The sequence below is a fragment of the Dromaius novaehollandiae genome, chromosome 14, assembly GCF_036370855.1.
Source record: "Dromaius novaehollandiae isolate bDroNov1 chromosome 14, bDroNov1.hap1, whole genome shotgun sequence".
NCBI classification, from domain to species: Eukaryota; Metazoa; Chordata; class Aves; order Casuariiformes; family Dromaiidae; genus Dromaius; species Dromaius novaehollandiae.
This window is the reverse complement of record NC_088111.1, coordinates 10,341,101-10,366,288: the sequence shown is the minus strand read 5'-3', so window position 1 is coordinate 10,366,288 and position 25,188 is coordinate 10,341,101. Positions and strand designations below refer to the sequence as shown.

At 53.5% G+C, this 25,188-nt stretch overlaps 1 protein-coding gene across 2 annotated transcripts in view; it reads right to left on the bottom strand.

Annotated features, from left to right (window-relative positions):
* SYT17 (synaptotagmin 17) overlaps nt 1-22,341 on the bottom strand; it is a 39,807-nt gene extending 17,466 nt beyond the window's left edge. For both annotated transcript variants that reach the window (XM_064520327.1, XM_064520328.1), the window contains exons 1-7: nt 22,256-22,341; nt 19,743-19,760; nt 18,584-18,732; nt 13,475-13,623; nt 12,526-13,145; nt 1,599-1,719; nt 799-954 (exon numbers count right to left, since the gene is read on the bottom strand). In XM_064520327.1, coding sequence (XP_064376397.1) covers nt 799-954; nt 1,599-1,719; nt 12,526-13,145; nt 13,475-13,623; nt 18,584-18,732; nt 19,743-19,760; nt 22,256-22,270 — 1,228 coding nt within the window. In that variant the 5' untranslated portion in view covers nt 22,271-22,341. The remainder of the gene's footprint in view (nt 1-798; nt 955-1,598; nt 1,720-12,525; nt 13,146-13,474; nt 13,624-18,583; nt 18,733-19,742; nt 19,761-22,255) is intronic.
* Between the last annotated feature and the right edge of the window lie 2,847 nt (nt 22,342-25,188).

The following is a 25,188-nucleotide window of genomic DNA, read 5'->3' as shown; positions in this document are numbered from 1 at the left end:
CTAGAGAACAAAAATAACAGATTCAGAAATTGTTAAAAATAATAATTCCTACCCAAAGCCAATTCAGGCCATTCAACAATCTCTTTTCTTCAGGCTGCTTTTCCCCTTTCTCAACACTGCACAGTTCAGACCTGCAACCAAACACCCCCAGCACTGACCAAGTCCTTGCGCGAGTTTAGCTCCGGGGATCCCATCTGGCCATAGCCCCGGACACAGACTAAGCGGGACACCTCGGCAGTGCTTCCCACGGCTCAGCACCGACCCCATCCCTGCACGAATACAGATGTGAACACACCAGCTGACGACACAGGGGATGTCAGCAGCAAGCACCTATATCTGTACCATCCCAAAGGCAAATGATGCCAGTTATCAAAAGCTGTCTTTCCCAGCGTTTGGCTTTTGGGATCATTCATTACTTATCTATCCTTCCTCTGATTTTGGACTCCAGGCCTAAGTCAGCTGCTGCTGCTGAGAAGTCCAATCGATGCACCCCTCTCCTCTGCCCGAAAGCGTCCCTGGTGGCACCATCTAAGAAGAGGCTGCCAAGGTGTGATCCCAGCCAGCCCCCGCCTGCAGACAGCACCGCTGGGGAAAGCTTTCGCAGAGGAAAGAGGAAGCTGGAGGAAGGGAAAGCTAAGGAAGGTTCCCTAAGGAGTCCAGAAACAGACACCCCTTCCGGGCCAGCTAGGGAGACAGGCACCGTCCCACCGGGGCCCCTCCGCAGGCCCAGAGCAGCCCTTCTGTTCGCCTCAGACGACCAACGCAGCAGCGCCGAGTGGAGAGTAACGACATATTTACCTGTAAATACTAAGCTGGCATTTTCCAGTTCTTCTTGTGGCACCTTGAAGCTGAAGGACTCGTTGTAGAAGGGATCGATGGTTCCCCTCATGCAGGAGGTTTTCTTGGTTTTTGTTAGCTTCAGCCCGTGAACAAGCTGGATCTTCACAAAGGGATCTGCCAAAACCACAAAACACAGGCTCGGCGTTAGCAGCGTATGAGCCGAGACCCCGGTTTCGTAAAGGCTTGGCACGGCTGGGACCACCGAAGTGGGGCTGCATCACGCTGGAAAATGGCATTTGGGAATGACTGGGGCTTTTACCACGGTGCAGCTCCCCGCGAGCTGCAGTGGAGCGAGACAAAGTCAGGCAGCTGGATTAAAAACGCTTCCTGCCGAAGCCACACAGAGCACGATTAATGACAGCCTTGAGAGAGGCCAAATACACTGTTTGCTTTGAAAAATGCCACCGGCTGGCAGCAGCAGCGGCTGGGCAGGGAGTGGGGGAAAAATACGTGAGACATTGGCATGGAGTAATTACCAGCTAGCACACTCCAAAGCAGCACAGAGCAACACACGGACATCACGAAAGTGCCACGCCATCCACAGAGCTGCTAATATCGTAAATGAAACCGCTGCAATATAAATGCTCACACAGCACTCGGCATCTCCAAAGCACAGCACCCCTCCGCCGGGCTGCCTTGGCTACACAAAACGCAGTATTCAGAAGCTCCTGGTCTCACTCTGGTTCTGCGTTTTTGACTCAAAGTACAAAGCAGATATTTACACCCCCAGTTTTAGAGGGGAATAACCTGCCCTTTACCTGAGCCTTGGCTCATGTCTGTTTGAAGCAGCTGCTTGGCTCTAATGATGTCTACGTTCAGTCTTCCCGCGCTGGGTAGGTAGTTCAGCGACAGCAGCAGCTCTCCCAGCTCAACTTCATTCTATGGAGAAAAGGGAAGGCAGAAGCTCAGGACAAAGCCCAGAGGGGAAGGGAAGAGCAGGAAGATAAATCAAATAAATCCCATTTGTCTAAGTGCCCGAACAATAATTTTCGGTCACACTCTAAGCTGCAACCGAGAACCATCTGGTGGCACCGTCTACTGAGGAGACACAAGAAAGAAAAGTATCCTCAGATGAAGATCTGGTCTTTAATCTCTGACTGTTCACTAGTTTTCAAACAGCTGTTGCAAACGGGACCTATAAGAAGATGTTGAATACAAGGTGAGTAGTTTCTACCTACTTCATTTTGAAAGGTTCCACGTGATTCCGATCTTAACCACTCCACGTCCCTATGAGGGTACAAAACACGGCTCCTATCTGAGGAGGCATCCTCTTCCCTTCCCTGCACCACGAACAGTCCCTGGCCACCGGGGAAGTCAGGCCTGATGCACTTAAGGTGCCCCAGGTGACACGAGGGGGTTCAGGGGACGCTCTCCCAGAGGCTGCAGCACGTCACGCTGCTGCAGGCCAGGCTCATCTGCGCCCATGCTCTTCAGCGGGCCGTATCATGGCCATAGCTTCACATAAATATAGCTGCTCAGCCGGCACTTCCTCTCCATTTACCTAATGATGCTTAAAACCAGTAATTAAAAAAAAAATGGCTGGAGAACTGGCATCACTAACTGCTCTGCAGATATGACAGCTCAGAATAATCTCTCCGCCTTAGCATGACCCAGCTCCGCGATGCGATGCGATTATCCAGAGATGCAACGCGTGCACGGCACATGTCTCTGCAGATGCAAACGCCCCAGCCCGGCAGTGCCACGCATCGCTCTGCCTTCCCGGCCCCAGCCTGCGGAAGAGTCCAAGCCTGCCTCTTCACCCCACCAGCAGGAGAGCTCAAAACCAAGCCTAGGTCTGACCTTCACAGCCTGTTCTCAGAAGAAAAAGGAGCTGCCATGGCATTGCAATCATAACAGAAGGCTTAAATGCCCAAAATATTAGGTGACAGAAAGTGGAGAGTAAATGACTGGGTAGACAACAAAGACAAAAGCTATGAGAAACAGTCACGACCCAAGTTGGCTTAAAGAACCAAACCATCAGCAAAGGGGACAGCACATGAACTCTCTGTCCCAGGCAAAGCTGGGAACGGCTCTGGGAAAACTGGGGTTCCCATGGAACCAAACCAGTTTGTGACTACTAACTGCACAAACAGGATGCTTTCCACTGAGGCATGAGCTCACGTGACCTGAAGACACAGAGGTCTGGAAGCAGCTGTGCACACAAGCAAATGCTCTCCAGACCTTCCAGGTTCAAACTCAGCACTGGCACCTCTTGCCTGCACGGGGAACGACCGCGAGGCCACTGGCCTCCTCCACCGCCTGGCAGAAAGGCATCCAAACACCTCTCCTCTGACCGCAGGCCAGAGCTGGACTCCTTGCCTAACGAGCCGAGCCAGCCGAGTGCTACCACTGACGTCAGGTGATTAGATTACATTACGAGCTCTCCCCGAGGCATCTCTTCTCCTCTCCCGTTCCCGGTGACTACGGGTGGCACAGGCTGGGCTGCGCATGGGCGCAGCTGGCAGACCCAGGCAGGCTCGGCCCCTCGCACGCAGTACAACACTGCTCAATTTAATTGAACACTTTTTTTTTTTTTTTTTTTGCTTTCTATGGAAAATATGCCCATAAGCTGCCTGATTCCAGATCAAAGGTCTCTGCATTTTATGCTGCACTGTCCCCTCCGTGTATGCGGGCAAAGGAAGAGGGGTCACCTCGTGACGAGCCGGGGCAAAGGCTGCCAGTAGAGCCATGCTTGGTCTCAGCCCCTGGCCAGCAAGCCTAAGCCTGTACCGCAGATCACAGCCAGCCTCAGGAGCCCACTCCAGCAGCCGCAACGTCCTATCAGCACCATCAGATCCAAGCTGGCGAGGCTCACTGCCTGGCGGCACCTTTCCAACAGCCCCCTGGGCGCACAGTAAGAAGGACCTGCCTCTACCTTCGCAGCATCTCTTGGGTCACGTTACGTGGTGCATGGGTTCACACAGCACGTATGTCTTCTTCTGTTGATAATATATTCTTGTTTTACCTTGAAAGCATCCCTCATCTCTCCACCTGCATGAATCCCCCTATCAGGGCTCTACTCCATATACTGTATTTTAAATCCTTTCCATCTCCAGCGCAGACCTGACCCAACATACACACAACACTCAAGCCTCCTGTAAGGTCACGCCAACTGCCATGCGCAATTTCTGCACAAAGCAGGGACCTAAGAGAATATTACACCCGAGGTGATTAAAATGATCAATTTTATTGTCTTTGATTTGATTTTCTCCAAAACCGCTCCTCTCCGGTCCAGGTAGAGCAGGGCTGGCAAAGGCCAGAAGGTATACGTATTGCTGAGCACAGCCATTGCCTCTTCCAGCAGGGCAATGCCCTGCGAGCTTTGCCCAGCCCTATTCTAACACGGGGCGAAAGAGCGAGGCGCAAGGTCTGATGTCCATCATTCCTCACCCTGGGGCGAGCTGGTGCCTGGTTTCCCACGGCTGCCCACGCGGAGCGGTTCAGTGCCACCCTGGCTTCACCTCCGCGCACTGACGCTGCATTGGATTCACAGCACTGTTTCACAACCCCCGAGGGATTTAGCCGTGGCCGGTAATGGGGTTACCAGCCCCACAGCGGTGGGTCAAGGGCTGCCACAGCTGCTCACCACCTGGCACAGAGATGCAATTTGAAATCAGTGGTGTTTTATGGCATGAAACGCACAGCTCCGGAGGAATGCACGGCTGGCTGTGCCAGGGCGCTCATGCCCCCTCTTCCTTCCCTCCAGATACGGCCAACTCCAAAGCCCAGGGGCTGAACTCTGAATTCCCATATGGGTTGCAAAATATCTCTGTTACCAGCACGGTAACGAAGTATTGCCCACCTCACGGTGGGATACACAAAACAGTCTGGCTGACAAATCCTTCCCCCACAGCTCATTTCTATTCCACACCAGCAACGCTCTTAACGTACCACCGTTATTTTTCGCCTGCATCCGCTGCGGTGTTGGCTTCCACGCAGGCTTTAATTCTCAGAAACTCAGGTAGCACAAATGAGGAAACTACTAATGTTATTACCAGCTGGGAGGATGCAATCAAACAATTTGTGCTGTAAATACCAAACCGCTGGTACAGACAGGAGGTAGACCAACGCTCAACAGGAATGCAACATGCTTCAAGCCACCTCAGACGGAGGAGTGACGAAAATCTGCATCGGGATTTGGGGCAATCACCTGGGGATCCAGCCAGCTGGTGGAACCTGCTGAGTCCAGCCAAGACCTGGAGAAGCTGAGGGCTCCCTGGGCAGACGACGTTCCTCGGAGCGGGAAGGCTGATGCCTGGGGCTTCCCTGGGTCCCGGCTGCCAGGCAGGAGAGGGCAGAGATGATCGCTGCTGCTGCGACGGCCTTGCTCAGAGCGCGAGCTGGGGCCAAACCGGAGTCGCGCGGCCGACGGGGAACGAGCGGGGCTGCCGGGACGCCTCCACTGCGCGGCCCTGCGCCTTCTGCCTGCGTGCAGAAACACACCGTGCTGCCGACGACTGCCGCACCAGCCATTCGCTTACAGGCGCCTCTCTCAAGCAGGAAAGGAAAAGCCGTGTTTTCCGCGGGGGCTCCACGCGTGGGGTTTTGTTACGCACCGAAGCCTCCCCAAGCCTCAGAGTGGTTCAGGAGCTGAGCAGAGAGAAGAGGGACGCACGCTGGTGCGCGAGAGGCGTCGGCGGCGTGTTGTTCGCAGCAGGGAAAGGAGGTGTCTGAACCTTGCTTTTCCCAGGTCCTTTCATCAAGGGACTAGGAGGCTGGTGGCTTTGCCCTGACTAGCTTGCTGGGAGCCCTCAGGCACCACGGTTCAAAGCCATCATTTCAGCCACCATTATTATGCTGATGATGTGCCCAGATCCCAGGTGACCCTGGAAAAGCAATTTCCTGTTTGATTAGGTGCCTCGGTGACACCCGGCTCCGAGGACGTCTGAGACTCTCCCGGAGCGCTGATTAACATTTCCCTCCTTGCTGCTCCCCTCCGCAGCTGTACTACCCACTCCGTCATGTGGCTTTGCAACCTTGGGCTCGTCCTTGATCCAGAACCTGCTGTAAGGACCATTCGGGTTGAACGGAGCCCAGAAAGGAAGCGCTCTCCTTTCTTCCTCTCTGAAACGCACCAGGGCCATCTCAGGGAAGAGAAGTTTTTAATTAATGCCATTTGCACATCTTGTTTAGACCAGGGCAATTCTTTATTCGCAGGCCCCCCAGACTGTTTATTTTGTATCGCTACAACACAAGCAAAATCCTGCAGCTGAAAACCTCCCTGGACCCAGACGGGAACCAGAGCACATTACATCAGCACAGACATCTATGCAACGCTTCTAATGAAGTTTCAGATTGATTTTCTTCCTCAAGGTTATCTGTGATGGTACCTCCAGGCACATTAGAAAACCGATGGTTGAGAACAGTTTGCTCTAACAGGCTTTCCGCAATATCCTGTAACACGCACCATTTCTGCAAGGCCGAGCTATTAAGGACCAGAACCTGAGAAAAGCACGTACCCCGAAGAGCAACGTTAGCTATATGATGGATAACGAGTGGATATATGGTTAAAGGAGTCACAAAATCCCCTCGAGTCTAATCAGCTTTGGCAGCGACCATCTACACAGCCGGGGGAAACCATCTATTCCTGCCTGCCTTCTCCAGGGACGCTGCCCGGCTCCCAGGGCTATGGCCACTCTTCAGGTCTCCGACATTTTTCAAGCTTTCTGGGAACGGGATGGAAGAAGCTTGAACAGCATGCGTTATGTTAGCAACTGCACAAGTCTTGCTTCTGCAAACACGCTGGCTTCAGCCTCAGGTGAGGGGAAGGTCCCCTGCTTGGCCGCTCTGTCCTTGGCACGCGTCTGCACGCGGTGCTGCCTGAAGCGACGCTCCGGTTAGAACAGCTCCCCGACTGCCTCTTTACCCGACCCGACACTTCTTCTCTGCAGTGATACCAGCAGCGAGAAGGAGCTGCCGAGCCACGTCTGCCCCGACCCTACGGGTGGGATCACGGACGGGCAACGGCAGCGCGAGGCCAGCATCTCCGAGCCAGAGCCCGCTGGAGCCTGCGGCCTGGAGTCGCAGAACGCAGCGGCCTCGGCGGGCAACTGCATCCCGCCTTTTCCCCTCTGAGAGCCCGTAAGGATTTTCCAGGGGAGCCGCAGGCCCTTCCAGAGAGCTCGCCTGCACAGCACGTGGCGCGGCAGGCAGAAGCACCGCCCAGAGCCAGCTCACCTGCACAAAGCGGGACTCCTCCTCCCCTTCCCCAAAGCCTGGGGCAGAGAGGTCAAACCGCCCCGGCCTTCCACTCCCTGCAAAGCGAGGATTCACCCGCGAAGCCAGAACAGAAGCAGGAGCTCGGGTCTGCCGCACGCCGCCGCTCTCACCAGCGGCCCGCGGGAGAGGCGGCGTCTCGGGTTGGCCTCTCCGGCACAGAGGTCCCCCGGCAGGGGAGGGAAGGGGATTCCCATGGAGCGGGCTCGCCCGCAGCCCCGCTAACCGCTCCTCCGGCGGGGGCGGGGGCCGCGCTCCTGCCCAGCACCACCAACGCCAGCGCGGCCTGCTCCTCCGCGGGAAGAGCCGGGGGGGCCGGGGCTGAGCTACATAGCAGGGACCAGAGGCAGCGACCGAGATGACTGCTAGAAGCAGAAGAGACAGAGGAGGAGAAAGATCAGAAAATGACCAGGAGCAAAAACGTCTAAGCGCCGAGTTCAAGGTCCCGTTAGTGAGCGAGCAGAAGGCCAGCGACTGCGCCAGGCCCCTCGCCAGCGACCGCAGCACTCCCCCAGCTGAGCGGCTGCGAAGGTTTTGGACAGGTTAAACAAGAAAAAAACAAGGGGGGGGGGGCAGAAAAACCCAGACAGAGTCACTTCCATATTTAATTTCCTGCGACTGTGCAAGAACACAAACCCTGTTCCACGCTGACGCATACAACGTTGGATCAACCGTTGTCTCAGGTCTCCCTCAGCAAAGTTTCTCTCTGACCACTTTTTCATCAGTCCAAAGCTTTATGTCTGTATAAGATGCATTTGCTGGTACTTTTTCAACAATACACAGCACTGTCAAATGCTAGGCATAATATACATTCCCTAAGGAGAGCTTCTTCTCGGGGCTGCTCTGCGTAAGCCAAGGAATAACGCTGCCAAGGATGAATGTGGTACCTGCACAGCTGGACACTTCCACGCTGCAGAGCTGCGTGCCACAACCACCCCAGAATCCCAGGTACCACGGCAAAGCAGCACTCAGAAATTAGTCATTATCTGAACCGCAAACTCCTTTATCGCTTTTCCTGTCCAGTCAACACGTGACAAGAACAGTGCAATGACACTTATTGCGGGCTTATCCCCAAGATGGGAACAAGAATTGCAGCGAGCTGCTGTAGGAAAGCTACTCCATTTGCAAAGCACTTATCAGTCTGGACCTATAAAGATGACAACTCCTAAAATGGCTATCAGTCTCCTGCACTCATAGCACAAAGTTAAAAAAGCAGATCCAATACTTATCTCCTCTCTTATAAAAATGGCTTAATTTGAAGGGAGAAGGAAAGAATTCTTATGCTGTTTTCCTACTATAATCAGGCAAGTTTTTTTCTTCTACAGAATGATCTCCAAGCTCTCATTACTGCTGGTCTAAAACATTTATTCCTGCCTACTCAAATCTGCCAAAAAAGAAATGAATCATATGTCAATAAAACTTGGGGTCCTGAACATGTGTTTCAGAATTAGTCTTTACAGAGAAATGTGCGAATCTGAGCACAGCTACAGCGAGGACTGCCAACTTCATTCATGGTAATTAAGCAATGCCACACGTGTTTCAGGGGATATTTAAGGAGTGCAGAATGTTCCTATGGGGACTGGACTGATGAGCGACTCCAACAGTAGCTACTGCGCTTTAGAAACGCGTTAATTATCCTGAAGGAAAAAGCCTTCCAGAACTACCAGGAATAAAGAATTTGGCAATACCTGCGTTGACATTTTCTGCAAGGAAATAAGTCCTTCTGCTGATTTGCTGGCTCTGGTTCGACACTGTATGGCAGCTCACCTGGGCCTCCTTTCTGGACTCAATCTAAGCGCTGAACGCACAATCCAAACCAAAAAAGCATTTACATACGGGTATGGTCTTTTCTCTGAAGCTAAGCATTAAGTTTTTGATTGAACTGACTCCTCAAGGCTGAGGAGATGGTACACTGCTTGCTCATACTGGGAGGCCCCAGCACGATGCCTGGCACAACGGGCACTGCAACGCTGCACAGCCCAATGCATCAAACCAGCAAGTTTTTGGGCTGTTAGTACAAGCAACCCCATCAGGTGACAACAGATGTTCTGCTGATGATCGTGGTGTGCTGATACCCGTGAGCAGCGGTGGAGTCATCTACTGCAGGAGCTGGACCATGCCCTTGGTCTGGAAGAAACCCATCCATCCCTGCCAACCACCACACACCAAAGCCTGCCGGCGTGCCCCATCTCGCAGCGGGGCTCATCAGTGCCGGTCCAGCCTCGTCACGAGGCAGCGCACCAGCCCTGGGCTGGAGGCGGCTCAGGCCCCTCTGCTCAGTGCCAGGGTGGGACGAGGACTCAACAACTGTCTGCCACTGCCTTCATCAACCGCCTTCACGCATGGTGGTTTCCAGGCAGACCCAGTAAGTGCAGAACAGATGTTCACCTTAGCCAGCAGCATTAACACGGCTTTCGCTGCTCTGGCACAAGCCTTGCCCCTTCCCTCTCTCACCGGCGCGGAGAGAAGCCGTCCCTCCTTGCAGCTCCTGCCGTCTGCGTTCATCCTCCCATATCCCTCCAGCTCGACACACTTCTGTCTATAAGTGCCAGCAAAAAACACACATTTTGTGCCTTTTGCCTATACATATCTCATCCATGCCTCGATTTTTCTCTCTCGCCTATTACTGCTTTTACGAGTACCTGTTTCAGCCTTTTCCTCAGCCTGATCTGTCCCCAGGGGCAGCAGGTGCTGTTGGCTGCCGCAAATTGTCAGAGCCCCGGGAAGCCAACACGGCCCTGAAAACCTGCACTGGCTAACGATCAGAAATGCACTGCCACGGGCTCGCATGGCTCTCGAGAGCCCGAGGATACCTCATGCAAAATAAATTCCTATTGCATGTACTTTTTTTTTCCTCCCAGTCTATCATGATCTCACACCACAAGATACACTTAGAGCAGATTCAGCTTCACTCTAACAAGAAACTAATAACGGCTGTCCCTGAACTAATCAAGAGAGGGGTATAAGAAAAACTTATTTTTCATGTCAAATCTATCATTCCAAAGGCAGAAGATTTCAATTAGTTATTAAAAAAAAACATACAAATTTCTAACACATGTAATGCCATTATTGAAAGACAGTAAAATGCAGTATTTCAAAGTAATAAGCTCTATTGCTTTACTTCTTCTAGGATTTATTTTAACCCTTTGATCAATGCATTTAACTATAATCACCACTAAGAGAAAAAAAAAACCTTATTCAATCAGCTTTAAAATATTATCACTGAGAAAACATGGGGATATCATATAAAACATCCCTCTGGATATTCTAGTACCAGCATGGTTATTCCCTTTGCAGTCCCAGTCTGCCAGGTAGTTGTGGCCTAGCAAGAAAGAACAAGGAAGTAAGAAAAGACAAAAATGAGGCACTTCAGCCAAAAAGTCCTTCACGCCTTGATTCAATTGAATTGAATACTGCCTTTTTCTTCTTGCTGTCATATGGGAAAAGGCTTGTAATGTTAGGTCTGCCAGTTCAAAGGAAGGGAGTTTTCTCTTTCTCCTTCATTTTAGAAATACAAGAAATGCCAATATCTGCATAAATAATTTGTCTTGAATCCTGGTGAAGCAGACAGCACTGCTACAAACCACAGCAGCTTTCCATGAAACGCTGGAAAGACAGGGAGGGAGAGAGGGATGGCTCTTGGTTTGAAACAAGAGATGATTTTGACTAAGCAAGTCCTGTATTAGTTGTGGAATAGATCCATGTTACTAATATATAGAGATACATAATCCAGAGAAGTATTTATCATGCAGCAGCAGAGAACAAGCACCACAAGGCTGCGTGGGTACAGATGCTGGGAGGACGAGCATCTCCTCCAGCCTCAGGTACACTGATGCAGAGCCCATGACGAACCATTAAAACCAAAAGGAAAAAATTTGTTGCAAGCATTTGTAAACACCCCTTTGGGGGAAAAAGAGGCAAAGGCTGTCAGGGGAGCACCAAAATACCTTTTTCTACCTCATTTTTATCAAACTTTTTGTAATGCAGTTGCCCCTTCACTTCCACAGCTCCCAGGATCACTTTAAGCAGCCAAGCAGGTCTCACACGAAGACGCCTGCGGAGCCCGGGGCTCGTGCACAACTTCTAACGCTTTCCGTTTTGCCTGAACAAGGCTCGGGCTCACCCCACACTGCCACTACTGCTCGTGCAGTGACTCCCATCAGCTCTCTTGCCGTCATCAGGGCTCTTGATCCTCTTCTCCCTCGCACACCACAGAGGGCCCAAAGCCCTCTCCAGCCACTGCACACGGAGCAGGAGGCGACGAAGAACAAGACACCCAACTAACTTTGTATGTAAACACTGGATTTTAACTTCCACAGGTTTCTGATCACGTTTCAACTCCAAATCACATTCTGCCCTTGGACCTACACTGCAAGTTAGAGGTGATGCCAACGATCTACTGTTTATCTTGTCTAATACTTCTGGTTATACCGCCTTTTTGCCAAGAATGCCTAAAAGTCAACTGTGAACTGTCAGTTCAGGCACACTTTTGATTCAGATAAGGCTCTAAAGCTTGGAAACTGCAATCCCACAGTTGGTGAGAGCCGGGGAGAGGCAGCTGTGTTGTGCCAACCTTGCGCAGCCCTCCTGTCCTTAGCAGGGACGTTTAAGATGAGCCTACATGTGCCAAGCTCTTGGCTTGTCTTTTAATTGGGTCCTGTGGCTCTGGTCCTGGTTGCAGAGCTCAGACCTTCCCACCTAACAGCTCCGTCCTTGCTGGAGAGGTGGTGGCATGGACCGGGGCCTGTTCCCGAGAGTGGACCCAGAAGCACCCAGCCCCTCTCCTCCCCATCCCAGGCCACACTTGAATCCAGTCCAAAACACAGGCTCAAACTCACATTCATGTGACATGCCATTTAGGTCAGATATAATACATAAGGAAAGTTTAATTATCTTCAGGGACATGATGAAAAAACATCTACCACGACCTTGCCAGTTTTTGCTCACGGATTATGCCAAAAGTCTACACAGATACAAAATACCCAGAGCATCCAATACTTCTCAGAGGGCATTGGTGTCCTGGGTACTTTCCTGTAGCAAGCCGTTCCTGAACGGACGCCAGCGGTTCTCCTCAAGGCCCCAGAGCACAGTTACTTTAATAACCACAGGAGTGATCGGACAGGGCAGTGTCACCACAGTGCCTGGGCACGAATACAGGTCACTTCACAAGAAGGATCTCCCAAAAGCTGCAGATCTCCAAAGCAGTTTTGCTTTGTTCTCATCAGAGCCGACATAGGATCTTTTGTCATTCCACCTCCTTTGGATATGAAAGGACACAGCTACTCCACCTCCCCACACTAATACAGTTATAAGACCAGTTATAGGCTCAATGTTATTTCAACCCAGCAGATGCTGTATTAACTACATGATAATGACTAATTAGACATTGTATTAATTGCCAACGAGCAAAGGAACCACACAACACACAGCAAGCAAAATTGTAGCAAAAAATCTGATAAATCCCATTACCTGAGAACTAGGAACAAGGGCTTTCCACCAGTGTCCACCTTTCACAAGGTCTACATCGCTCAAGGGCATCGACACTTTGCCAATAACACAATGGCGCGAGAATTTGTCAAAATCCACTACGGTTAAAAGCAGAGTTCTTCTTTGGGCTTCTAAAAACGGGATTTCAAATGTGTACCTCTCTTCAAACACTGGGTTCTGGGTTTTGCGTTTCACTCCCGTCTGCTTGGAGTTTTTCTGATCCGGAAGGAGGCAGATCTTCACGTAGGGGTTGGAATGAGCCATGTCTTGCCTTGAACCATCGTAAGAGATGGGAGGAGGCAGATCTTTAGCCTCGATGACTCGTACTATTAGGTAATTATGCAACAGATCGTACTGAGTGCTAAAATGCAGCATGCCCAGCTGATACTTCGATAAGATTTCCTCATCCGTCAAGGAGTCCATATCATCGCTGTTCGAGTCAAGAGAGTACAGTCTTGGTTCAAATTTTCTAAAATAGTCATCTGGGGTATAGGTTTTTCGCAGGATAGTTGGCTGCACTATTTCTTTTTTAGCTCCTATAATTCCAAACTCAATAGGTTTAATGTCAATCAGCGGAGAGCTTGGCCTCCTCGACTCTAAACCTAGATGAGAGAAAGGTACAAACAGAACTGTTAGATACTCGGCTGAAGTCATGACACTGCAAACAAGAACTAATAGCATCCTTAGTTATGCCAAAGGGCAAACTCGGCTACACTTTTGCCCCCGTGGCCACTTCCACGTGCAATCACCACGCGTACGCTTCAGCACGAAAAGCAGGGCTGCCCCTTTCCCAGCGTTCCTACACAACAGGATCGGGTTTTAACCGGCATGCCTCCAGCTTCACTTGACTCCCTATCTAAAGGATGAAAGATCAGGCAATACAGTGATTTTTTCCACCAGAATTACATTAATGTTGGAAGGGCGGCCTTACTTGAAATGCGCCTCGTGAGGCTGTAAGTGGACCGTGATGCATCCGAGGACGACCGCCGTCTGTCAGGGGAAGCAGCCTGGAGAGCGGGAGGCAACTCGCTGATCGTGTTATCAGAGTCTCCCTCCTTATCCTCATTCTGGCTGCTTATCCTGTTACGATGAGAGACCTGTGGGTGATTCTATCCAGTAAAAAGACTCCATACAGAATAAAAATGCATTCTGATATTCTGGGTCTAATCTGGGTGCAGGTCGTGGAGCTGCAGGGTATCTGCTTCAGATCTGCTGGGCAGGGAGCAGAATGAGCAACCGACTTCAGACCTCTGCAAAAACGAGATGCTCTACCCGTCTGCCTGTCTCTCAAAAAGAGGCGTATTACTATCAGAGCGTGACATGGCCCGCGGAGGCATGCGTGACTCAAATCTCGATCAGACGTATTATATTCATCTTTAAGCAAACAGAATTAGCTTTCTGCTCTAAATTCATGGCTACACCTGGAAGCACGTCCTTCATTACGAATGAACCGGCATGGAAAACCACTGCGCTCAGCCGTCGCACGCTACCGGGCCCGTCTCACACCGTAAAACACTGCTTTGCAAATGTACCACTAAGGTTTCCAAGCTTGATCCTACAAATATGATTTATTAACAGCTCTTCATTGACATGCCTTTTCAAAGAACTCCAGGCTGCTTTTTATGCACTTTTATAAACCAGAAGAGACTCTCGAGCGATAGCAATTCTCCTGCCCAGGGCTCTTTGCTGGGGAGGGGGCCAGGGCAGGAGGGAACTTGGGAGGATCCAAGTAACAGAGCAGGTTTGAGTGAGAGCTGCAGCATCTCTGAGAAGACTCACGATCCACCAAAGAACAGACGACTGTGATCACAAAAAAGTCCACAGCGAGCGGCAGATAGAAATCTGCTAGTGGAAATGAAATCAAACGGTATTACGTGACACCTACTGCATCAAGTTAAAATAAGCCTTTTAGTTAAACCATGAGCCAGACCGGCCAGAAAAATAGCAGCAGATCACAAGGAAAGCCTCGGCACAAAATGAGCAAGCAAACAGGAACATTGTTTGAGTTTTGCTCCTGATTCACTCTTTCTGTGCTCATGGGTAGGCTGGATATAAGCGAAATATGTTGAATCATTTGCTTTAGTAATTAAAAACTGAACTAGAGCAATAAAAATATTCCGCAAAAAGCAGCAAACTAACAGAAGAGGCCCCTGACTATAAAGTGGACTTAAACTTTAATTTCTTATCCAAATCTACCCTGCTATCACCACGGTTCACATCAGGATCCAGAGTGCATGCACATCTCATCAACCTCGAGTCACACAACGCTTTCGGATTAAAAACAAAAATATGTTTTTGTCTTGGTTATAAACAGATGTTAAAAAAGGTCATATGGTATTTGAGTAACTTTGCAGCCCATTAAAGGTAGTTCAAATCAGGCAGTTTGACATAAAATCAGTCCTGGGAACACATATCTTTTTCATGCCTAAATGTGGGTCTACGCAATCATAGGTAGCATTTGGATGTACTTGTGTTTGAGAAGCAAATGCACAAACCAAGGAGAAGGCGGGGTGAAGAGTAAGTCTGGAAGAGCAAGTCAGGAAGAAAGGCATTAAGGATGTTCTACAATGGCAAACGTAATAGTGAGTTAATAACATACAGCTGACCTTCAGTAAGGAAATTGCTACTGAGCCACAATAATTTTTCCTCAAATAAACTTTGGCTCTGTTTAAAGTAGCTCTGTTTCTGTTTAATCAAAACCTTTGGGAAGAGAAGTTGAGTTCAGATTTCAATTTAATCTCACAGAATGTGCACCATTTATCTTTGACTTTTTTAATGTAGAATATTTCATAATATGCAGGGCCAACACACATCCTAGTTCCCAGCCGATTTCTGCAAAGACTAGGACACAAGCAGGACCCACGAAATCACAGCAAGAAGCTGCCATGCATTCAGGCCAACACGATTAGATTCACTTTAGCAAGGAAATCTTTTTCTAAGTTGCCACTGGAGGCTACTGTAAAAAATTCAGAGTGAGAAAAATTTAGTCTCCCAAGAGGAAGGGCTTAAACTTGCAGCCTTAAAGCCCCCTCCTGAATTTCCAGGACATCGGGTGCCTCACAGTTGCCAAAGGCAGAACTTACATGCAAAAAATAAAGAACAGATTATTAAACACAGGCATTCAGCTGTTCACTAGTAGGCAAATGAAGACCATAACATCAGTTTTTCACTGGAGAGAGGGTGGAGAAGTAAGGAAAGAGAGAACTGCCCTCCAAATTATATCAGTCAGTATCCCGGGTGCACGAAGAAACGGCAAGATTGAAAGACCTTAGTTGAAAAGCTAGATCTATTTTTAAAACACTTTCAGGCTGTGAGCAGGGAATACAATAAATTGATTTGTTCCCAAATTCACTGCATGTATCTAAATGCGGGACATCGTTTTGTCAAATCCAACTTCTGTTTTAGGGATTTCCACTGTATCTAAAAGCCTTTGTTGCCAGGAAAAAAAAAAAAAAAGGAAAAAGAAAAAAAAATCAATTAGCATAAACAGACCTGTGAGCACTTTAAAAACATACCCACTAAATAACTTATTTTGAGACCAGTTCCCAGCTCTGCTCTGCTCATGCATCTAGCTCCAAATGTTCTGCTTCCTACCTCCAAAAGCTCTGAAGTGAATTTAAAAGTGTAAGATTAACATAATCAAAATAGTAATCTTCTTCACCTTCTGCACTCGGCATCGACAGAGGCTGCCTGCAACCATTTCCACCTTAAATGTGCCCAGGCAGCCCGGTCCTCCTCGGACCAGCAAGCAAAAGGCTCCATTTCTGTCCCCTGCCTTTTTCCTCCTCATCTTCCAGGTTCTTGTTCTTCTACAGCTTTGTTTCTCTTTTCCTCCTCAGTCACATCCCCCCAGTGCCTTCCCTCTTCCTACCTCCTCCGCTCTCCTTGCCCTCCTCATTCCACTCGTGTCTCACCACGTTTCCAGCAAAGTCACCCTGGGGACTCACAACGCTGCCGCCTTCCCTGCCGCTGCCCCGGGTCGAGCCCCGCTGGCGACAGCGGAGGCAGCAGTCCTTCTGAGCGAGCCAGCTCCGCTCCCACAACCAAACGGGTTAGCAGACGGGCCCCGAGATCACGGATTTACACCGGAGCCAGAGGAGACGGCGACATCCACGCCGCCGCTCCAAGCGCAGCTGCGTGTCCCCGGTGTCTCCTTGGTTCCTGCCTCGGGCATCGCCTCCAGGCACCAGCGCACCACAGGGCACCGAGGCCCCACCTGCGCCAGGTCCCCCGACGCTGGGCGGGAAGATGGGCAGGTGGCCGGGGCACAGCTCTGCCCCAGGAGCCAGCTGGGGCCACGAGGGGCCCTGCCCAGGCACGAGCGAAGGGCAGCGAGGAACGGGACGTGCTTGAAGAACCGGGCTCTTCTCAGAGCGCAGTGTTTTCTGCCTAGGGTCGTTCCCAGAAGTTAACTGAGGAGGCTTTCGGATGGAGCAGGACTGCGGGAAAACAGCATAGGCTGGAGAGTCCAAGGGTCTCCATAGTCCCTGCCTGTGGCAAAGTCCAGCTCATCTGCAAAGCCACCGCCTGGCTAAGCTTTAAGGCCCCAAGGGGAAGAGCGAGAGCGCTTCAATGCTTACAACACCCTGTAAGCCACACAAAAGGATCAAGCAGTCAAAGGCTATGCAAAAAAGGCCCTGTCACCTCACGTACCCAAATGTGGGTAACGTCCCCTCTGCTCCTGCCCTCGCAGGGGAAACGCTAAGGTGTCCTTTCACAACAGGCCTAGCTGCTTGCTCCCAAGTACGCAACCGTTCCTGCAGCAATCCTTCCATGTCCAATACTGCTACCTCATCACTGTCCTCTCCTGTGCGCAATGCTTTCCTCGTTAGCATTGATTTTGTTTCCAATTCCCATTAATTGCAGGTGAATCCATCTCTGGGCATAGATCAGACTCTTAAAAACGCTGCTCCACATTTAAAAACCACTCTAACAGATCTCCAATATCTCTATTCTTTATTGCTTCGGTATTAATTACCACACTATTCTATAATGATACAAAAGAGTACATGGACAAGACCGTGAGTTAAACATGAGGCAATTTATTTCATGTAGCACCAATACATGGACCTTCCGGACCTGACACAGAACAGAGTAAGTGCTCACAGGAGGAGATAAAATTAACCGAGTGCCTTTACTGGCTGGGTACCACGGTCTCAGCATCCCGTGATGCACTGAGGGAGCATCTCCCACGCCACGGTTTCTGAGCACACCGGGAGTTTAGGCATCTCCACCACGCGGTCTGCTCTCAGAGCGGACAGCACAGCCAGACCGACCGACCAGCCCCGAAGGACAGGAGACCTCTGCTCTCTTCCTGCCTTCACTAATGCCTCCACCGGGCCGCCCCTGTGCTTCGGTTTCCCAAATGGGGGGCAGTAAAATGGGGAAGATACCACTGACTTTCTTTGTAACATGTTTGCAAAAACACCACTAATCAAAGCCCCAGATAAAACCTGTGTGTTGCTGCTGCTGTTTAACGATTCAAGAGGAAACCTTAGAAAAAACGAAGATGATTCAGGAGATCAGGTCTTGCTAAATGAAACTTTTGATGAATTTTCTCCTTCAGTACACACAAGCCCTTCACCTTGCTGAATTATAATCATCTGAATGCCAGGACAAGTTTTTCCACTCTTAAAAGTTTCTAGAACATCCTTGTCAGCCTTGCAGCTAAGTGAAAGGACTCCGAAAGGACGGTCCATTTGAAGAAGAAATGGGGCTTAACATGAGAAGCACCGTCTTCGGCGCAGGGTGTAGCACTCCTAAACCACCATCAGCTCACCACGCTCGCGGACGAGGCGGCTCCTGCATCGCCCGCCAGGACGGTGCTTTACGCGGGTCCCCACTGCCCTCCGAGTTACGGGGCTGGTGTTTACGCACCCCGCCACCGAGCAGCCTGCTCCCCCGCGGCAGGAGGGGCCTCCTCCGTGCACGGCCTCCCCTCGCTTCGGAGCGTCCTCCCACCGCTTCCTACCAACGCTCCCACCACAGCCGAGCAGCCGCACGCTTCCCTTACAGCTATAAAACGTGCAGCTAAACTTACAGCCAGGCGGGAGTCTGCGCAGGAAAAGGTCCCAGGATTTCAACTTCATCTTCACTTGTTTGACAACAGCTACAGTCGAAACACTTCTGACAGCAATTCCTACAAGTCCATCGGCACAGCAAGAGATCCGAGATCCTAGCGAGCAGCCCCTGAAGCCATTGGAAACCAAAGCACAAGATTACAACCCGTCGGTAGCTGGCGAGGAGTAACATTCAGCTGCATTTGTGTGTGTTTTGCCGCGACAGGCCATTAAGACCCGTATTTATTCCATCTCTACCAACGGACAAGCGCTCCGCGGTCGCTAGCCCAGCTCCACCGCTGCCGTAACACGAGCACTCACCGCAGGTGTCTTCCTGCTAGGAGCAAGTGTTATCATGCATGTTGGCAAGAGGGCGATTTACAAAACGCTGTGGTGTAACGCGGTGCTGGAGTGGAAACGTGCTCATTCCTCCACTCACATCAGCAAACCAACAGATCGGCAGATGTAGGGCAGAAGGAATTAGAAACAGAAGGTAGGTGCAAGCTCAAATTTAATTCTACGAGGTCCTATTTAATTTGACAAAACCTCAGCACAGCAACATGGACACGTTTCACCCCTGTAGGTACAACAGCACGTAACGTTTGTGTGATCCACACACGTACAGCACTGCAGCCCTATAAATTTGTCACTAAAATGGATGAGCAAAGGCATAATATCCACACGCCTCCCCTCTGCTGTGATGATTAATTAAATGAAGAACCTTAAATGATTTTTTAAAGAAGTTACTTGAGCCAGAAAAGTATTTCTTAGGTTTCCATGGTGGCACTACTCCTGGTACCTGCAGCAGAGCTCCTCTGCTCTTACACCCACGCAGTCCCCATCCAGCCCACGGGACAACCCGTCGCTGCATCGTTTCCATAATATCCCATGGGAAAAGCCCTCCTCTGCAGGCAGGGGTCACATCTTTCTCTGCTGCCACTTGCTCTGAGGCTTAGACTGGCTGGAAACATTTTTTTACTCCAATGAAACACAGTCTTTCCATGAACAAAATCACCACCAGCCCCCAAGCGTGGTGCACTGCTCGTACCTAGGACCTGAGCAACGAGTCAGAAAACCAGCGACGATCCCCTCGGGGGGAGCGCGAGACCGAGCGGAGAGTGAATCATCAGATTAACTCACCTCATTTATTGGCTCCAACTGTCCTTTTAGACATCCAAGACGAAGCAAAAGGGAACAAAATGAAAAAGGCAAAAACAGGTTAGCAGGGCTCAAATAACTTTAAATTTTCTGCCACGGCATGCCCCAGCCTGGGACGAGCTTTAACTCCTAGCAAGACAGCGCCTTGTGAAGCGGAGCTCTCCGAAACGGACGCCAGCTGCTCCTTTCTCCAGCCCTTTCCCACCAAGCTGCTTCTGCTCCTCCTTCCCGGGGGGAAATGAAGTTCCCAAACCCATCCTCAGGTGCGAGCATCCCTGGCACAGACCCTCCTGCTCGTGGCCCCTTGCTAAGCCCCGTAGCAGGGGTGACCACTTCGCTGCTTCTTAAATAACCCGTCCCCGACTGCCGGGGCTGTTTGCTGCTGCCAGCGAGCCACGTCCATCCCAGCTACACTTCACAGCGGAGACAGCTTCCAGCCGGATTCAGCCCTTAAAAACATCGTTTCAACACCAAATTATTAAAAGCAACATTTGCAGGAAGAGGCACAAGTTTCGAGCAGTCTCCGCTTCGTACACATCACCTGAGGTAGCTGGGCATCTTCGGCCTCGTCCACAGACTTGGATGGATTAAAGAAGATAAAACCCACGCTCAGAAGTTATGGACTCAAAACTTGAGTCAGGTGCTCTAAATTTGCACTGCAGCCCCTCCCCCAAAGCCACAGAGAAAATCAGTAGCAAAAGAAGAAATTATCATAAGAGAGCGTTTTAATCACAAAGCCATCCTGGAATATTAAACTCGCACTACTTCTTGCCTAGCTGAAGATCCAGCAGCTTTCTGGATGCCTGCTGAAACGTCTTTCCTAGAAAACTCCCGGGCAGTAGCAGGAGAACGAGCTCACTGTCCTAGCTGCCCTTCCGTAAAGGGGAAACCTAAAAAAACCCTCCCAACCCTCCACATGTAAAAACCAGAGCACCTAACTTCATGCTTGTAATACGGACAACGGTGACCTGTTACAGAGCAGCCAGGACGCAGAATTCGTTTCTGGGAATATTCCCCCGGCCGGGATTTCAGCCCCAGCCCTGCCTCTTTGACCTCGGAGAAGCCGGGGCCTGGCGAAGGGGCCGTCGCGCGTCTGAAGCCAGGACGAGGAGACGGAAAATGCTGCAGTGCAATGTGACACGGCAGCGACGACGAACCCGCGCACCGGCTGTTCGAGGAACTCCCGAACGGCTTCACAGGGCTTCATCGCGCCTTATTAATGCAAAGCCGCAGCCAAAGCGGCGGCGGTTTAGCAAAGCTGCAACCAGAATATCTGAGCTGCTGCACAATGAAGCCGCTGGACCCGCGCCACGGCCAGCCGCCCCGGCACGTGCCGGGAGAGGGGAGGAGGGCGGCGCTCCCGCGGGGCCCGCAGGGACTCCGGCAGGCTGCTGGCAACCGGCCAGGCCGTGAGCGGGCGACGCGGGGCCGCTCGGACGGACGGCCCACGGCCCGGGAGCGCGGGTGGCACCGCCGGGTGCCTCAGCCAGCACTGGTGGGTGCCGAAACGATGCAACCCGAGCGCGACAGCGTGGAGGAGGCGAATGAGCACGCGGCGCCCTACGACGCATCGACCCGCGAAGGACGGCCATGCGAACACACGTGCCGTGCGGGCAGAGGGGCGGCCGGGCAGACGGCGGAGGGATGCAGGGATGTGACAGCCCGCAGGAGCCTGGTTACGGGGATGCTCTGAAGCCCCAGGCGCGCCGGGCGGGGGTGCACCGCGGAGAAGCGCCGGGCCACAGGGTCACGCGTCACCCGGCCGGGGGCCTCGGGGCCGCACGCAAGCCTTCACCCCAAGTGCCACGACGTGCCCCAGCCGAGGGGTCGTGGCAGCCGCTGGGCTGGCTCAGCTCGTTAACGCTCAGCGTCAGCAGGGCCACATCCAGGCGGGCGGTGGGCACCACGGGTGTCCCCCCCCAGCGTGGCACCGTCGTGTCCCCGTCGCCCCCCCCGCGGAGACCCCCCGCACCCCGGGCAGGGCCCCGCCGCCCCCCGACGGCAGCGCTACCGGCGGCCCCGCGCCCGGCGCCTACCTGGACGTACGCCATCCCCGCCGGGGCTCCCGCCGCGGCCGGGGCGGGTACCGGTACCGGCTGCGCATGGCGGCTCCCGCCGCCCCGCCCGCCCCGTCGGGGCAGCGCCCCCCGCCCCCCGCGGCTGCCCCGCGCACAGCCCGGCAGCGGGGGGGCGAGCACGGACCTGCCCCCCCCCCCCCCCCCCCACAGAGCGGCGGGGCGGCCCCGACGGGGCGGGAGCGGGGGGCTCTGCCCCGGGCCGTTGCCGCTAGCCGGGGCCGCGGGGCTCCGCCGCCGGGGGGGGGGGGCACCGGAGGGGGGGCCCGGCGGCGCGGGGGAGGCGCCGGCTGCGGGGCTCCGGCGGCACCGGCAGCGCCTAAAATGGGGCTGCAGCCCCGCGCCCCCGCGCCAGCCCCTTCCCCGAAGTTGCCGCGAAGTTGCGCGCCCGCGAGGCCGCCCGCGCCGCTCCGCACCCACCTGCAGGTACGCCATCTTCGGCGGCCGCCGCGCCGCGCCGCCAACCCGCGGGGCCGCCGCAGCGCGCAGCGCGGCCGCGGGGCCTGCGCGGTGCGGCCGCGGGCGGGGCAGCGGCTGCCGCCGCCCGGCGCGGGGGCCTCCGCGGCGGCGGGCGCAACAGGCGGCGCCGCGCGGCCAACAGTGACCTCCAGAGGGCCCGGCCCGAACTTCAGGGCGGGCGGGCGGCGCCGGGGCCGCGGCTGCGGCCGGGGGCGGCGCCCCGACGGCTCGCGGGGGCCGCGCCGCCCGCCGCGCTGGAGCCGGGCTGCTCCCGGGGGGAGGCGAGCGGCCCGGGCGGGCGGCAGCGCCCTGCTGCCCGGCCCGGGGGGGGGGGGGGTGGGCACGGAAACGCCGACGTGCGGCTTGCGGAGCCCTGCGAGCCCCGGCCCCGCCCCACGGGGCATCTCCCCCCGCCCGGGGCCCGGCGCCGAGGCGCCGTCGCAAGCGGCGGTTTCGCGTTCGGCCCAGCCGAAGCATTTCCATTCCTGCCCTTCGTTTGCTGCTCCGCGGGCTGCGAGGCGCCTCCCCGGCGCGCAGCAACCCCGGCGCGCTGCAGCTTGTCGCCGCTCTGGCGGCAGGTTGTTCGCCGTTTCGGGTGTTGGCCAACCTGGGGACGCGGGTCCCTGCCGCCCCGTGCGGCAGCGAGCGAGGCCCCGGCACGGGCCGGTTCTGGAGAGCTCTTCCGCTGCTGAGCTCATTTGGTGACCCATCTGAGTTCCCACTGACTTCCGTGGGAAGGGGTTTATTTTAGCTTAGAAACGCATTCCCTTTTTCCCCAGGGAGGACAGCTGCCGCTTTAGAAAAATGACTACCGCAGTGGAGATAAGCAAGAAAGCAAAAAGTAGGACTTAGTAGTTTCAGGCCATTTGGAGCACATGATTATGCTGTGGTGCGAGTTGTTGATCAATTTTTCGGTCTTCCTTTTATTTTTAATTCCACAGTGAGCTGCTTTCCGCATAACCGCGGCGTGTGGTGAGGACACATCTGCGTTTGGACCTACTCCTTAAAACGCATAGGGCGGAGAGCAGCAGCTGGATGGACAGCCCTTCACACCGCGCGGGCAAGCGGCAGGAGGCCAAAAAGAAGAGCAAAAGAATCAAGTTTCTAGGGGGGAGGCTCAGTGCTGCTATTGATTTTTAGGATTTTATCTGATTTTACGATTTTATTGATTTTTTGCATTCCTACGCTGTGGCGGCAGACGGCAGCGCAAAGCCGTGGTGGGACTGATGTGTTTCCATTGCACGCTCAGGCATAAACACGTATTTGGGAGCCTCTTACGCTATTGCCGAAGGCTTTTAGATTAAATTCTCCCAGCCAATACATGGGGCAGGCAAACGCAGCTCCCGCACCGCGAATGTGATGGATGCTGCGCAGCAGGCAGGTGGCTACAGGAAAATCTAATTTGCAGGCTGCATAGGGCCAGCGCGGCGGCGGAGCCGGCTCCTGCCGCGGCGAGGACGCGAGGACGGCGTGGCCTCTGGCTGTCCCCCGGGTGCACACGCTGCGCTGCGGGCGGCTGGGCTGGCCCAGGAGACCAGGCAGCACAGGAAACACTGGCGGTGGCATGGCGTTGGTGGGACGCCCTTCTCGGGGTAGGTTTCTCCTCCCGCTTACGTTGACGCCCGCCGGGAGTCCCACCAGCCCCGTGGGGTGGGGGCACAGGCGCCGGTGCCGCCGGCAGCACGGGTGACCCGCAGTGGCACCGGGCGGTCCAGCAGCTCTGCAGGTGATCAGGGAAGGGAAGAAATCGGATGGTGACTTCGAAGGGTTTCGTTCGAATCCCTCCCAAGCAGTCAGCAGTGCTTTTGCTGCTGGGGGGAAGGTGAGGAGCGACGTGGCTGGGCGAGATGGGATGAGATGTCTCGCTCTGCTGTTCATGCTGTGGCATGGCCGGCCACCACGCGGCCTAAAAATAACACGCTGTCCCCCGGGGCGTTTCGGGCCTCCCTGTGCCTTGGTGGTGGTCCTGGCCCAGGAAGCCCGTGGCTGCAGTCGGACGCTGGGGGTGGCGGGCAGGACGGTGCCCGTGGGCACGTGGCAAGGCCGAGGGCGCGGTGGTGCGACCCCTCTCCATGGTCACCCAGGCTTCGCTCTCAACAGCCTCCGGGTCCCTCCTCCAGCCCCTTCAGGTCCCTGAGCATCCACAGTCTGCAGAGACCGTTTCCCAGGCTGCGGCACTTCCCGCAGCCGACTGGGCTCCCCGTTTCTTCCCCTGCTCCTCCTCCTTCCCCCCAATTTTCCTAAGCTCTTGCTTCTCTTCGGTTTGGTGCCATCTGCCCGCAAAATCCCCCTTCGGCCCCAGCTGCCGCAGCCCGCTGGCACTGGCGGTCCCCACTGAAGCAAACTCCGGAGGAAGCAAGCTATTTTTATAGACACTTTCTCCTTGCACAGTATTTTTTTAATCCGAGGACAGGGAAACTAGCAGCCGCGGCCGCTGAAGCCGAGGGAGCACCCACCTCGCAGCCGGCCGGGGCGGCAGGGCAGCCGAGCGGGCGAGGGGCAGCACCCGGGGCGCATCCCCAGCGCCGCTGCACCGTCCGCGGGGTAGCTCGTTTCGCAGAGCGGGGCGGCCGCACGCTCCCTAACATCGTGTCTTCGAGCCCTCGCAGATAAAACCATAAAATAAATGTTGAGAGACTTGGTTACATTGCAAACTCTCATGGCTTATTTTAGAAGCACAGTCTCATCCCCCGTAAGTTGTTAAAATAACGGTGTGCGAAGGCATTTACTGTTTAATTCATGATAATTTAAGAGGTCACAATTTTAAATATTCCTTTTCTATTCATATGAACATTCAAAAAATAAAAAGGTGGGGGAGGAATCGGCATCTGCAGTTTTGTCCTTTCCAACAGGACATTAGTTAACACAGACCCAGATGTGGTTAAACACACTTC